This window comes from Onychomys torridus, unplaced genomic scaffold (genome assembly GCF_903995425.1).
Source record: "Onychomys torridus unplaced genomic scaffold, mOncTor1.1, whole genome shotgun sequence".
NCBI classification, from domain to species: Eukaryota; Metazoa; Chordata; class Mammalia; order Rodentia; family Cricetidae; genus Onychomys; species Onychomys torridus.
This window is the reverse complement of record NW_023412724.1, coordinates 102,478-118,328: the sequence shown is the minus strand read 5'-3', so window position 1 is coordinate 118,328 and position 15,851 is coordinate 102,478. Positions and strand designations below refer to the sequence as shown.

Sequence of the window (15,851 nt, the reverse complement as noted above, 5' to 3'; positions counted from 1 at the left end):
TAGCTGTGGCCACCGCTGCTCCTCGTGGGGTCAGCAGAGGTTGGGAGACCTGTGTGTCCTGAGGTAGGTTTGGGGATCAGGTCCCACAAAGGCCCAGCACAAAAGATGGGGGTTAAGGTACTCCTGTTCAGGCAGGTGTGGCGTCCTGCTCCGAGTGGGGCGTCCTCGACCCCCAAAGGCACCGTGCCTGTGATGACAGCTCCCTCACCTCCTGGTCATTCTCCTCCAGGTACTGATCATACTCGCTCAGGGAGGCCAGGTAGATGAGGGCTATGACATTCTCGAAACAGTGGATCCATTTCTTACGCTCCGACTTCTGGCCACCAACATCTACGATGCTGAAGAGAAACCAAGAGACCCCCGCCCTTGCCACTGAGAGAGGTCACATGACCAGGCCCCTGCTCACCATCACCCCAGACTCAGCTGCACCAGAGTCACAAGGCCTGTCACCATTGGATAAAAGGACAGACTGCACAGCTGTGTGGCCTGCTGTATATGAGTCACACTATGCTCACAAAGCTGAGGCAGGAGGATTGCTGACAGAGTTAAGGCCAGCCTGAACTACAGAATGAGATCCTGAGATCCACCCTCTCTCTCTTCCTTCATATATATATAATAAAAATAGAAACCACAGGGCTGGGGAGTCAGCCCTGTGCCTAAAACTGCTTGTTAGGCACATAATGGCTATGATTTTGAATTCCCAGCATGCACCTGTAATCATCAATGAGGAAGGAGGCTGAGAGAGGAGGGTGCTGGGACTGAATAGATAGGTGAGCACTGGGCTCAGGGAGAGACCCTGTCCCACCAAGATAAAGTGAGAGTGAGTGGGAAACCCTGCCCTGACCTCTGGTCTCCATACACACGTACGTGTGCGCACACATGCACACTGATGTTCACAAGCACACAAGAAATTGATGAAGGTTCTTCGTTGGTGCAGGCCTGCATGTTCTCTATGAATATCAGGTACATGGGGGCAGGAGGGATGGCTCAGTGGTTAGCACACCTGCTGTTCCTGCAGAGGACACAGTGGTGGCTCACAACCATCTGTGACTCCAGTTCCAGGGGACCTGATGCCTCCTTCTGGCATCTGCGAGTACTGCATTCACATGCACATTTAATTAACCAGTATCAGGAATGTGTAAGACACAAGGATATTGAGTTAGGGGGCCAAAGGATGACACCGCTTATCTGTGAACCTTCAGCACAGGTGCTAACAGAGGTCTGTGGTTCTGGGCACACCTCCTCAGACTTGGTTTTCCCATCAGTAGAATGGGCCACTGTATCCTCTGCTGATTTCCCAGAATGGATGTGGCCCCTCTATAGCTCAAGGAAGGCACACCCTCCCTTCCACAACCACAACAAAAGCAAGGACCACCACCCCTTCCTGTGGCTTCTCAGAAACTGGGTCACTGATATGGATCTGGCTGTCACCTTCCTGAGCAGTAGATATTACTCACAGTGTAGATGACAGACAGACATACTATGACACTAACGGAATCCTCAGAGAACAGAGGGCACAGAAAGGGAACTGAGGCAGGCTCAGAACTTGGAGTTGAAAGGGTTCCTTCATCTACACTTCTGAAACTTCACAGACACATGAATCAAAGACCCACAGTCACTTTTCCAGAACAAGCCATGTCACTCAAAAGTAGGAAGCAAGCCCAGCACAGCAGCCCACCTCAGCACTGAGGAGGCGGGAGCAGGAGGAGCACTTTGAGCTTGAGGCTAAGCCTGAGAATACAGAGGGAACCTGTGTCAAGACACTCATACATATGTGCACGTACGGACACATGCACTCACATGCACACACACCTGCACACCTGCACACAAACACAGACAAACACGTGCACACAGACACATACAATGGGGACAAGCAGATGATGGCAGACTTCTGATATCATTTCCCGAAACTGCACCCCAGGTCACTGAGAGCCATCAGATCATTTACGAGTTTCTATGCCAGACCACAGACTGTCAGTCATTCCTCAAAGAAAGAAAACAAGTTAGCTCTGCTTCCCATGTGCTGCCAAACTAGATATCATTCCTCAGCAGTCACAAACAACCCCTCACCCACCCACCCACCCATGCACATCCATCCATCCACCCATCCATCCATCTAAACACACATCCACCCAACCATCCATTTGTCCACACATCCATCCATCCATCCATCCATCCATCCACACACCATCCCCATCCATCCATCCACACATCCATCCATTCATCCATCTACCTATCCACCCATCTATTCATCTAACCACACATCCACCCTTCAACACACCCATCCATCCACCATCCCATCCACTCACCCAACCACTGACCCACCCATGTGACCATTCACCCATCTACTTACCAACCCATCCATCCACTCATCCTCACATTCATCCATGCATCCATACACCTACACAGCCATCCACTCATCTACCCATCCATCCACGCATCAAGCCATCCAGCCATCCACCCACCCACACAACCACACATCAATCCATCATTCCACCCACCCATCCACCCACCATCCACCCATTTATTCACCCACCCATCCATTCATATGTCCATCCATCCATCCATTTGTCCATACATCCATTCACCATGCATCCATCCATCAATCCACAGACCCATCCCTCCATCCACACATTCATCCATTCATTCACCCATCCATTCATCCATTTCTCCACACATCCATCCACCCACCTATCCACCCACCAACCCATCCATCCACCCACAAATGCATTCATTCATCCATTGATCCATCCATTCACATACCCACCCATCTATCCACCCACTCACGTATCCATCCATTCTTCCATCTATTTATCCATTCATACATCCATCAATCCACTCAACTACATTCATTCATATACCCACCTATCCAATCATCCATTCATCCATCCATCCATCAATCCACAGACACACCCATTCATCCACTCATTCATCCACACATCCATTCATCCATGCATCCATTTGTCCACACATCCATCCACCCACTCATCCATTTGTTCATCCACATGTCCATGCATCCACCTATCCACCCATATATCCATGGGTCTACCCAACAATCCATTCCTCCATCCATCCATTCAACCACTCATCCACCCAGCCAACCATCCACCCATCCATCTACATATCCATCTATCCACCCAACAACTCACCCATCCACCCATGAATGTATTCATTCATCCATCAATCCATCCATTCATGTACCCACCCATCCATCCACCCGTCCATTTATCCATCCATCTGTCATCCATCCATCCATCCATCCATCCATCCATCCATCCATCCACTCAACCACACACCCATTCATTCATACACCCAAATATCTGTTCACCCATTCATCCATCCATCTACCCATACATACATACATCCACCCATCCATATACCCATCCATCCATCCATCCATCCATCCATCCATCCATCCATCCATCCATCCACTCATCCACCCATCCATCCACCCATCCACCCACCCTCCCATCCATCCATACATCCACCCATCCATCCATACCTCCATCAACTTATGCACTCATGCATCCATCCATACATACATACATCTACCCTTTCACCCACCCATCTGTCCATCCACCAACCTACCCATCCACCCATCTATCCATGGACCCACCCGCCCATCAATCAATACACCCATCCATAACCCAACCACCCATCCATCCACTCATCCACCCATTAATCCACACATCCATTCATCTATCCACCCTTCCATTCATTTATCCATCCATTCTTCCATTCATCCACTCATGCATCTATCCATGCATCTTCCCAACCATTCATCCATCCATCCATCCATCCATCCATCCATCCATCCATCCATCCATCTACACATCCATCCACATACACGTCCATCCATCCACCAATACATCCAAACATCCATCCATCCATCCATCCATCCACACATCCATACATCCACCCATTTATCCAGCCATACATCTATTCACACATCCATCCATTCATCCATTCACCCACCCATCCACACATTCATCCACTTACCCATTCATCCACCCACTAATCCATCTATCCACCCATCTATCCACTTATTCAATCACCCATCCATCCATCCATCCATCCATCCATCCATCCATTCATTCACACATCCACACATCCATCTATCCATACACCCATTCATCCATTAATCCATGCATCTATCCATCTATCCAACTATCCACCCATCTAGCCATACATTCATTCATGCATCCATCCATCCATTCATCAGTTCACCCATCCATCCATCCATCCATCCACCCATCCATCCAATCATTCAACCACCCATACATCCACCCATTCACCGGTCCACCCGTCCATCCATCATTCATCCATCCATTCATCCATCCATTCACATATCTATCCCCACATCTATATACCAGTCCATCCATCAATCCATCCATCCAATCATCCATCCATTGCATCCATTCACACATCCATCCATGCAACCAACCATTCATCCATCCATTCACCCATCCATCCACATATCCATCCATACATTCATCCATGCATCTATCCATCTATCTACCCATCCATCCATCCATCCATCCATCCACCCATCCATACATTCATCCACACACCCATCCATCCATCCATGCATCCATCCATCCACCCACCCACCCATCTGCTCATCTATCCATCCATCCACCCATTCATTTCCCAACCATCCATCCATCCATCCATCCATCCATCCATCCATCCATGCATCTATCCATCCACCTACCCATCTACCCATATATACTTTGATCTACCCCATCCATCAATCTCGTACCCATCCAACCATCCATTCATCCACCCATCCATCCATCCATCTCATCCATTCATCCATCCACCCATCAACTCATCCACATATCCATCCAACCATTCAATCACTCATCTATCCATCCACCCACCATCCACAAATCCTACCACACAGTCCATCCATTCACTAATACATCCACACATTCATCCATCCATCCATCCATTTATCAAGCCATAAATCCCTTCACAAATCCATCCATGCATCCATCCATTCACCCATCTACCCATCCACCCATCCATTTCCCACCCATCTGTCCATCCACCCATCTATCCATTGATCCACTCTCCCCTCAATAAATACACCCATCCATTGACCAACCATCCATCCATCCACTCATCCACCCATTAAACCACACATACATTCATCTATCCATCCATTTTTCCATTCATCCATTTATCCAATCATGCATCTATCCATGCATCCTGCAAACAATTCATCCATCCATCCATCCACCCACAATCCACACATGTCCATCCATCCACCAATACATCCACACATCCATCCACACATCCAACCATCCATCCATCCAATTATCCACCCATTCATCCATCCACCCATCGACCCATCCACGCACCAATCCATCCATCTATTCAACCACCCATCCACTTACCCATTCATCCACCTACCTATCCATCCACCCATTCAATCATCCATCCATTCATCCAAAAATACATTCACACAACCATCTATCCATTCATCCATTCACCCATTCATCCACACATTCATCCATTTTTCCATCCATCTACCCATCCACCCACCCACCTATCCTTCCATCTATCCATCCACCCATCCATTACCCATTCATCCACCCACCATCCATCCACCCATCTATCCACCCATTCAATCACCCATCCATCCATTCATTCGTTCATTCACACATCCACACATCCATCTATCCATCTACCCAGCCATCTATCCATACATCCATTCATGCATCCATCCATCCATTCATCCATTCACCCACTGATCTGCCCATCTATCCATCCATCTACTCATTCATTTCCCAACCATCCATCCATATATCCATCCATTCACCCATCCATCACATCCATTCACCCATCTATCCCCACATCCACCCACCCATCTGTCCATCTATCCATCCATTCACCCATTTATTTCCCAACCATCCATCCATCCCTCCATCCACACATCCATTCATCCACCCACCAATCTACCCATATATTCTTCGATCTACAAAATTAATCAATCCACTCATCCATCTCACACCCATTCATTCCATCCATCTATCCATCCATCCATTTATTCATTCACACACCACCCATCCATTTGTCCATACACCCATCCATTCATTCTTCACCCATCCATCTGCCAATCTATCCATCCATCCACCCATTCATTTTCCAACCAAACATCCATCTACCCATATATATTTTGATCTACCCCACCCATCGATCCATTCATCCATCTTGCACCCACCTACCCACCCATCCATCCACCCATTCACCCACACCTCCTTCCATCTATCCATCCCATCCATCCATCCATCCATCCATCCATCCATCCATCCATCAATCCACAGACCCAATCATCCATCCACTCATTCATCCATACATTCCTCTTCATATCCATGCATCCACCTATCCACCCATATATTCATGGGTCCACTCAACAATCCATTCCTCCATCCATCCATTCAACCCACTCATCCCTCTACCCATCCATTTATCCATCCAATCATCTATCTACCCATCCATCCACCCACCTATCCATCCACTTAACCAATCACCCACACATCCATCCATCCATCCATCCATCTGCTCTTCCATTCATTTATCCATGCACCCACCCATCCATCTATTCATACACCCATCTATCCATATCCATCCATCCATTCATCCATCCATTCATCCACCCATACACCCAATCACCCACCCATCCATTTACCTACCCATCTGTCCACTCACCCATCTGTCCACTCACCCATCCATCCACCCACCCACCGTTCCATTCATCCTTGCATCCCCCATCCATCTACCCACCCATTCATCTACCTATTCATCCATTCATCCATCCATCTATCCACCCTCCCATGGATCCTTCCATCTATCCATCCACGAATCCATCCACCCATCCATCCACCCACCCACCCCTCCTTCTTCTCTCCCTCCCTCAAGGAGCCAGCTCCTTTGTTCCTCCTATACAAGGAATCCCCCCCCCCCACCCACTTTCAGGTCAGGACTCTGCTGGGTGCTCACCGAAGCTTAGTTTTCTGCACGGAGAAGCAGTATTCATTGATGCCTGTGGTGGGCATGCGACTGCGCAGCACGTCCTGCGCTGTGGGGATGTAGCCCTCCTCAGCGATGCGGTCCAGGTGTGACAGGTAGCTGTGGAGGGGACCCGTGAGGCCGGCCCAGCTTCAGGCCAAAGCAAGGACCCGGCTGGGACAGAAGACCCGAGAGCTCTGGGCCGGTGTTCCCTCCAACAACACCTTGGATATATCATGCTGTCTAAGGCCCTGGAAGGACTCTGACCTGACTTGGGGTCACACATGTGGGCCATCCACTCCTGGGAGAGTTCAGAGTGCTGGGCGGAGCCACTCAGCCTCTCTCTAGTCCCTGTCCTCCGTGGCCCCTCCCACCTTGGCCCCTTCCCACTCCAGCTACACTTTCTGAGACTCTGCTCCAGCCCTGGCCTGTTCCTTCTGTGACCACGCCCCATGCCACGCCCCCATGGCCATTCTCAGTGCTGGGACCCCATGACCCATTGCTCACAAACCCCAGACTCACTACACTGCAGAGTCCAGCAGGTGGAATTCACGCCTGCGCTCGTAGCAGGCGCGGATGCCCGCATCGCGCCACAGGTACTGCATGGCCACTGCATATGGCTTCCCAAACGCAGTCACTTTATAGGGGTCTTGGGTCATCACCAGGCTGGCGTGCTTCTGTGGACAGACAGGAGAGAGGTTCCGGCAGCCGGTGGTTGCTGCGGCCCCAAGCCCATCCCTAAAACACATCGCCCTCTCCCTTTCTTCCATTCTTGTGCAGTTCTGACCTAGCCTAACTGGCCCAGCATCCCTTTGTACACTGGCCCACACAAGGAGAGGTGGTGATAATGAACTTTCATCCTTCAGTGTCCCTACGTCAACGCCCCTCCTCCAGTAGCACCTCTTGCAGAGATCGGCACCCTCACTCTGGGCTCCTCCAAGGACTAGTCTGACCCCAGATGGGCTGGGGGAGTCCGAGGACAGTGGGTGAGGGAGGGCACCCATGAAATGAGACACTGCAATTGTCCCCAGTTTATAGAGGCACAGGGAAAAGCATGGGTCTCCAGGAGGGGCAGGCAGGCATCCCCAGCACTGAGCGCCAGGCCCCGCTGTCCTTGTTCAAACCACAGCAGTCTCCGGTCAGTCCCCCAGACACTGGCCTTGTTTACATCCCCACAATGCACTCTGCACACTTGTGCCTGAGTTCACACTCATACAGTCACGCACATGGATATGTGGGCATGCTGTTGTGTTTGTTGTGTGTGAACAAGGCCTAAGGCCTTTTCCCTCCAGACTTGGCAGACCCAGGCGGCCAGAAGGGGTTTTGAAGAAAAGTCCCATGTACTCCCCTGCAGGGTCCAAGTCCTCATCTTGGGAGTGTGTGTGTGGGGGAATCATCCTAACTGGGCCTGTTGACTATTCTACCCACTAGAGAGGGAAAAGGGGGTCACAGGACCCTTACCTGAGTCTCCAGCAGTCCCTGGCACCTGATGTATGCAGCTCAGACTCAAATGGAGCTGAGTTTAGGAGGGACTGGAATGTAAGCCTGAGGAAGGCTAGGGTAGGGCCCCTGTCCCTGCTGTAAGGCTGGGCCTGTTGGGGAAGGGGCACCCACACTGCTCTAACCCCTCAGTATGCTCTGAAGGGTGACTCAGGAAACTCTGTTCCCAAGTGAACTCTAGCCACGGTGCCTGATTGTCCTTGGCACCTTGGGAAGGGGAGGGGGTTGTTCATGTTGCCACCTGGCTTGGGGGTGGGGGGGAACTGGTGGGGGGAACATGGAGGGGGGGACATGTGACTGAGGGGCACTTGGCGGGGGGACAGATTTTAACACTCACAGTCATGGGGTGCCACTGGGCAGGGGAGCATATGGGTGACCCTGGGTGTCAGGCAGGAATGGTGAGGGGTGGTCCCTTCCCCCAAGAGCCTGTCACAGAGATTGTAGCTACCTGTGAGCTGGACCCTGGCCCCCCAGACTTCACATGGTAAAGCTGGGACCTCGGGGCCTCAGCATGCCATGGAGATGGAGCCTTAAAGGTGACTTCATCAGGGTGGCCCTAAGGGGAGACCAGGGTCTGGAGAGTTGGCTTAGAAGGTAAAGTGTTTGTGGCACAAACATGAACTGAATACCTTCCCAGAATGAATGGAGAAGGCCAGGCATGGCAGCATGTGCCAGTGACCCCAGGGCCTCCGGTCTCCAGTGATGCCTGCACATATACTCATTAAAAACAACAGAACCAGGCATATGGGAGGCAGAGGCAGGCGGATCTCTGAGTTTGAGGCCAGCCTGCTCTACAGTGAGTTCCAGAACAGCCAGAGCTACACAGAGAAATCCTGTCTCAACATCCTCCCCCTCAAAAAATCAAGGAGGAGGAAAGCGACTGAAGAATTCACTGAGGTCATCTTCTGGTTTACACAAATGTCTGCACACACATATGCCCACCCCACATACAGGTGCACAAAAAAAAAATTTTTTTTAAGATTTATTTATTTAGGGGTTGGGGATTTAGCTCAGTGGTAGAGCGCTTGGCTAGCAAGTGCAAAGCCCTGGGTTTGGTCCTCAGCTCTGGCAAAAAAAAATAAAAATAAAAATAATAAAAAATAAAAAATTTATTTATTATGTAACAGCATTATGACTGCAGGCCAGAAGAGGGCACCAGATCTCATTACAGATGGTTGTGAGCCACCATGTGGGTGCTGGGAATTGAACTCAGGACCTTTGGAAGAGCAAGCATTGCTCTTAACTTCTGAGCCATCTCTCCAGCCCCACAAAAAAAAAGAAAAAAGAAAGAAAGAAAAGAAAAAAAGAAAAAGAAAAAATTTAAAATCAACAAAAATGGGGGACTCCAAAGCGAGTTCCAGGAAAGGCGCAAAACTACACAGAGAAACCCTGTCTTGAAAAACCAAAAAACAAACAAACAAACAAACAAATAAATAAAAATACAAATACAAATAAAAATGGGGGTGTGGCTGACAGAGGCCACAATGTGCCCAGCCATACTACACCAGACAATAAATAGATCGACTTCAGGGCTGGAGCTGCGACTCCGTGGTTCCTAACATGTTGATAAGTTCACAACTATAACGCCAGCCCAGCATCCTCTTCTGGCCTCTGCGGGGAACTGCACTCACATATACAGACACATAATTAAAAATAAAACAAATACTAAAATAATACAGAGAAATCAACTGCCCTAGTGAACTCATTTCCAGCATCAAGGTCAAAGCAGACTTGACCAAGCTGTTTTTTGGATGTTCCTAGGATGCCAGGCTGGGAAATGCTTTTCATTGACTCTGAAAACATCACACAACACAGGTCTTTGTGCTCACCTTGCTGTCAGGCCTGCTGTAGGGGATCTGCAGCCGGTCCATGGCATCGATCATGGCCTGCATGGAGACGAAGATGTTCTGATAGACAAGCGGTCGGAAGGCCTTGCGGTCGTCCTCTGAGTAGCCGGCGCCGTGGATGATGCGCATCTGCTTGATGAATGTGCTCTTTCCGCTCTCGCCAGGTCCTGGGGACAAACAGCGCACTCAGAGGTAGGGGCTCAGGGTGCCCACGACGTCCACGGAGCCCACAGTGCCTACAGAGTCCATGGCACCCACATAGCCTCCAACATACCCATGAAGGCCACATGGTGATCACACGAAGCACACAGTGCCCACACAGAGCCCACAGCACCCACGTGGAGCCCACGGAGCCCACACCAAGCCCATATGGAGCCCATGGCGACCACACAGAGCCCACACGGAGTCTATGGCTCCCACACAGAGTCTATACCACCCACAGAGCCCACACGAAGCCCACAGCACCCACACAAGCCCACAAAGAGCCCATACAGAGTCCATGGCGCCCACACAGAGCCCACACGAAGCCCAGGGCGCCCACATGAAGCCCACGGCTCCCACAGGCACCCACAAGGAGCCCACATGGAGTCCATGATGCCCACATGGAGGCCACGATGCCCTCACGGAGTCCATGGTGCCCACACGGTACTCACAGAGCATTGCTGTGACCGGGAGGAAGAACTTGTGTGGCCCTCAGTCCCAGGGCAAAGCCTCCATGGTGGCAGGAGCGGAAGTGGCTCTTCACATCCCATCCAGTCACACCCCCCAGTCCGTGGGGTCTTCACCTTCTACACAATCCCCAGCATATGTGGCCAGAGGCTGACCTAATCTAGTCCTTACAGTTGAGGGTGGGGCTTGTCTCCTAGGTGACTTGATCGGTATGAAGCAGTGTGGGTCTCTGTCCTAGTCAGGGTTTCTATTGCTGTGATAGACACCATGACCAAAAAGCAAGTTGGGGCCCAGCAGTGATGGCTCACGCCTTTAAATCCCAGCACTCAGGAGGCAGAGGCAGGAGGATCTCTGTGAGTTCGAGGCCAGCCTGGTCTATAGCTCGAGTTCCAGAACAGTTTGGGTTCCACAGAGAAACACTGTCTAGAAAAACCAAAACCAAAACCAACCAACCAAACAAACAAAACAAAATAAAAACAAACAAAAGAGAAAAAGAAAAAAAGCAGTTGGAGAGGAAAGGGTTTATTTGGCTTATATCTCGCTATCTCTGTTCCTCATCTAAGGAAGTCAGGACAGGAACTCACACAGGACAGGAACCTGGAGGCAGGAACTGATGCAGAGGCCATGGAGGGTGCTGCTGACTGGCTTGCTCCCCATGGCTTGTTCTGCCTGCTTTCTTATAGAACCCAGGACCACCAGGGAGGACCACCAGCCCAGGGATGGCACCACTCACCATGGGCTGGGTCTTCTCCCATTGATCACCAATTGAGAAAACGCCTTACAGCTGGATCTCATGGAACATTTCCTCAGCTGAAGCTCTGATGACTCCAGCTTGTGTCAAGTTAATATGAAAGTACCCAGCCATGCCTCATGGGACATGATGTTACCACACCCCGGCTCATGCTCTGTGACCCTGGGCCAGTGGCATCGATGAGCTGAGCCTGTCTCCATATGCACAGTGATGGGAGCAGCAGTGTGCCCACCAATGGTGAGGGTTATAGAGTCAATGTGTAGGGCAAGGTGGGGGTGGTTGGGAAACTGGGGCCCAGGGCAGGATGCAACCGGCTGCCCGCATTTCAGATCCAGCAAATGTGTGTTTGTCATGTGGTTCCTTAGTTCTGATCCTTGGGTTTTTTATTTTATTTCTTAAGAAAGATTGAGCCAGGAATGGAGCAGGCATTTAATCCCTGCACCCAGGAGACAGAGGCAGGCAGACCTCTGAATTTGAGGCCAGCCTGGTCTACACAGAGAGAGCTTGTCTCAAAAAAAAAAAAAAAAAAAAAAAAAAGAAAGAAAGAAAGAAAGAAAGAAAAAAGAAAAAAAGGAAAAGAAAAGAGAAAAGCATTTGCCATTGGCCTCTGACCTCCGTATGCACACATACCTCTGCCACACAAATACACAGAAACCCAAGTTAAATATAGAAAGACATCAGTATGACACCTGGGGGGTCATGTGGAAACCCCATCATACCTCACTGTTCATAGCACTGTTGGGTTGGATGGAATGCATTTACTCACTAGGGCGGGGCAGAAGCCACAGCTGAGCGTGCTCCTGGCTACCAATAAAGTTTTACTGAAACCTGGCCCAAGGTTTTTTGTGTCGAAAGGGCAGGGATAAGAACTGGACTTCATAACCATAAACCATCCTGCCATGGGGGGTGGGGAGAGGCTAAGAGAGAATATAGCATACAACCTGTCACTGTAACATGAACGTGCCTGTAGCATGGGCTACATTCAAGGTTCTGAGACAAGCACCTCGGCCTTTGGTTTTATTATTTTATTCATTAATTATTTTCATTTGACATCCTGACCACAATTTCCCCTCCCCCCCTCTGCTGCGCTCCACCCCGCCACATTCACCCCTCTGTTTCTGTTCAGAAAGGCAGGCCCCCCTTGGGTGTCAACAGAGCATGGCCTATCAAATCGAGACGGGACTAAAGCTCCTCCTCTTGTATTAAGGCTGGACGAGGCAACCTAGTTTGGGGAATAGGTTCCCCAAAAGAGAGTTTTTTTGTGTGAGTTTTTCTGATGTTTGTTTGTTTGTTTAATGTCTGAGTGTCTCTCTGCACATCTGTCTGTGCATCATTGTGTGGTCAGTACCTGAGGGGGCCAGAAATCAGAGCCAGAAGCCCTGGACCTGGAGTTACAGGGTTGTAACCATGTGGGTGCTGGGATCGAACCCAGGCCCTATGTAGGAGTAGTCAGTGTTTTAACTGCTAAGCCGTTTCTCCAACACCCCCCCACCCTGCTCTATTTTTTTTTTTTTAATTTGTCATGTTGCCCAGGATGACTTCAGAGTACCAGTCCTTCCGTGCCTGGAGTGGTGACCACCATATGCCTCTGTGGGAGAGGGATATTATCACTGGGGCTCAGTGGTTAGTGCACCGGCTTCTCCTGCAGAGGACCCGGGTTTGGTTCCCAGCACCCACACGGGGCTCACAACCACCTTTGACTCCTGTTCTGGGGACCCGACGCCCCCTTCCAGCCTCTGCAAGAACTGCATGCACAAGGCCCACAGACACGTGCAGGCAAACACCCACACACACAGAAAATAAAATGAAAAACAAGTTAATAGCAAAATTTAAAAACTCAGGTCATTGAACTACAATACAGTGTGTGGGTGGAGCCCGTAACTTCTCTGCCCTTCGGATAGAAGCAGGATGTGAACATTTAGGGGTGACTAGGAGGTCACAGGTCATGTCTCCTGCCCTGTCTGTGGTCCCACCCCACAGCATCCCTGGAAATCTCATGGGCAACAGTGGTGGATGCTGACACGGCATTCTAATGGGTCCCATGGGGCCCTGGTTCACGGCCTGGTCCTCCCTCTGGTTCTGTGACCCTGAGCTGCTGCTCACCTCTGATTCTGTGTATCTCTTTGGAAATGGTGTCAATGCTAGTCATCTGTGACGACTGCGCAGGCGTGCAGTCTCTGAGCCGGGATCTCAGGAGACAGTGACAGAGGGGGCACATATTATCATCATCACTATTCAAGCCCGATAAGGGACACGGGTGCATTAGAGCACAGGAGTCATCCCGACCCGTGGCACACGCTTGTGACCCAGACTTCATGAAATGCTGAGCAACATTTGCGAGCTCCAGGCCAGTGCAGGAACTTAGAGAGACTCTGAGAAGTAAACGAGGCTGGGGGTGTATTGGGGGTGCAGCATCACCTAGAATCCCCAGTGAGGGCTGGGGGCGTGGTCAGGGTGGAGCCCCGCCTAGAATCCCCAGTGAGGGGCTGGGGGCGTGGTCGGGGTGGGACCTTTGCCTAGTGTGCAGGAGCCTGAGTTCAAACCCTCACTAAGGGGACCCCCTCCAGAATCCAGGCTTTGTTCCAGGCAGCTGACACACATCTTCCTCTATCGCTCACAGCACCGTCCCTGTCCTCCTGCAAATATCATTAATAAGAGACTTTCTTGACTCCTCGGTCTCATAGTCTGAACACCTTGGGAAACTGAGTCTCAGAGAAGGGCCATCCCTCTGTCTGACCCATCCACATGACCTTCAGATTTGCAGACAGTGGCGCTGGCCACCTGCCCTCACTGAGCGCCTGTCTGCGAGGTCCCAGTCACTCCTTGTCCCTTTCCTTCTTAGCCATTGTCTCATGTAGCCCAGGCTGCCCTTAAATTCACTATGTAGCTGACGATGGCCCTGAACTCTAACCCTCCTGTCCCCATCTACAGCTGTGGACCTCCGTGCCAGGTTTATGTGGTGTCGGGGCTGGACCCCAGGGCCACAGGCACGGCAGGTGAGCGCCAGACCTGTGGTACCAGTTCTCATTCCTCTTTCTGTTCTTGTAACTTTTCCCACTTCCTCCTGGGTGAGCCCCGACCTCCATCCTGGGGAGTCTCATGCAGTCGGTCCCCACTTCCCTTCCTTGGAAAGGCTGTGTGCAGGGTCCCCAGGGGATGGACAGGTGACGAGCTGGGGCCAACCTCTTGGTTCCTGGTCCCACGGCAGGTTTTTCACTTTGGTCCATTTTGTAGATGAGAAGGTGTGCCCATAGGGTCACAGAGTGAGACAGCAGCAAAGTGAGGTCTGTGTCTCGGGCCCTAGACCCCAAAGGGAAGATTCTAATTCAATCATTATGGACCAGTCTTTAGAGCCACAGCGTCGCCTGTGACTTCCCTGGCCTGATTGCTCGGCCATGGGTCTTCTATTCTATTCACTCACTGAATTTGTCTTTCTTCTGGACATGGTGGTGCATACCTGTCACCCTGGCACTGGGGAAGCGGGGGCAGGAGGATTGTGATCAACAGGCCTGGTTCCAGAATTTGTGCACACACACTCTCACATACACAGACACCACACACACACACACACACACACACACACACACACACACACACACACAGTGTAGGTGCTGGAGACATGGCTCAGCTCTTGCAGAAGACCAACATTCAAGTCCCAGCACTCACTTGGTGGCTCACAACTGTCTGCAACTCCAATCCCAGGGGATCTGATGCCCTCTTGGAACAGCATGAGCATTGGGCACACTTGGTGCACAGACACACTTGCAGGCAATACACTCACACACATAAAATAAAATAAAGAAATCTGAGGGAACTGTTCTAAGCCAGAGTGGTGGTACATGCCTTTGATCCCAGCACTCAGAAAGCAGAGGCAGGTGGATCTCTGTGAGTTCAAGGCCAGCCTGGTCTACAGAGTGAGATCCAGGACAGCCAGGACTATACAAGAGAAACCCTGTCTCGAAAAAACCAAAACCAACCAAACAGAAAAGAATTGTTCTAAAATGTCACTCTTCTTGAAATGGGTATAGCAAAAGCAGAATATTATAAACACAGTTGAGTGGTTCCAA

The 15,851-nt window shown here is 50.5% G+C and overlaps 1 protein-coding gene across 1 annotated transcript in view; it reads right to left on the bottom strand.

Moving 5' to 3' along the window:
* Nucleotides 1-127: 127 nt before the first annotated feature.
* The window catches only part of LOC118575802 (guanine nucleotide-binding protein subunit alpha-15-like), a 28,303-nt gene continuing 12,579 nt past the window's right edge, over nucleotides 128-15,851 (bottom strand). The window contains exons 3-5 of the mRNA XM_036176203.1: nucleotides 7,540-7,694; nucleotides 7,009-7,137; nucleotides 128-338 (exon numbers count right to left, since the gene is read on the bottom strand). Coding sequence (XP_036032096.1) covers nucleotides 128-338; nucleotides 7,009-7,137; nucleotides 7,540-7,694 — 495 coding nt within the window. The remainder of the gene's footprint in view (nucleotides 339-7,008; nucleotides 7,138-7,539; nucleotides 7,695-15,851) is intronic.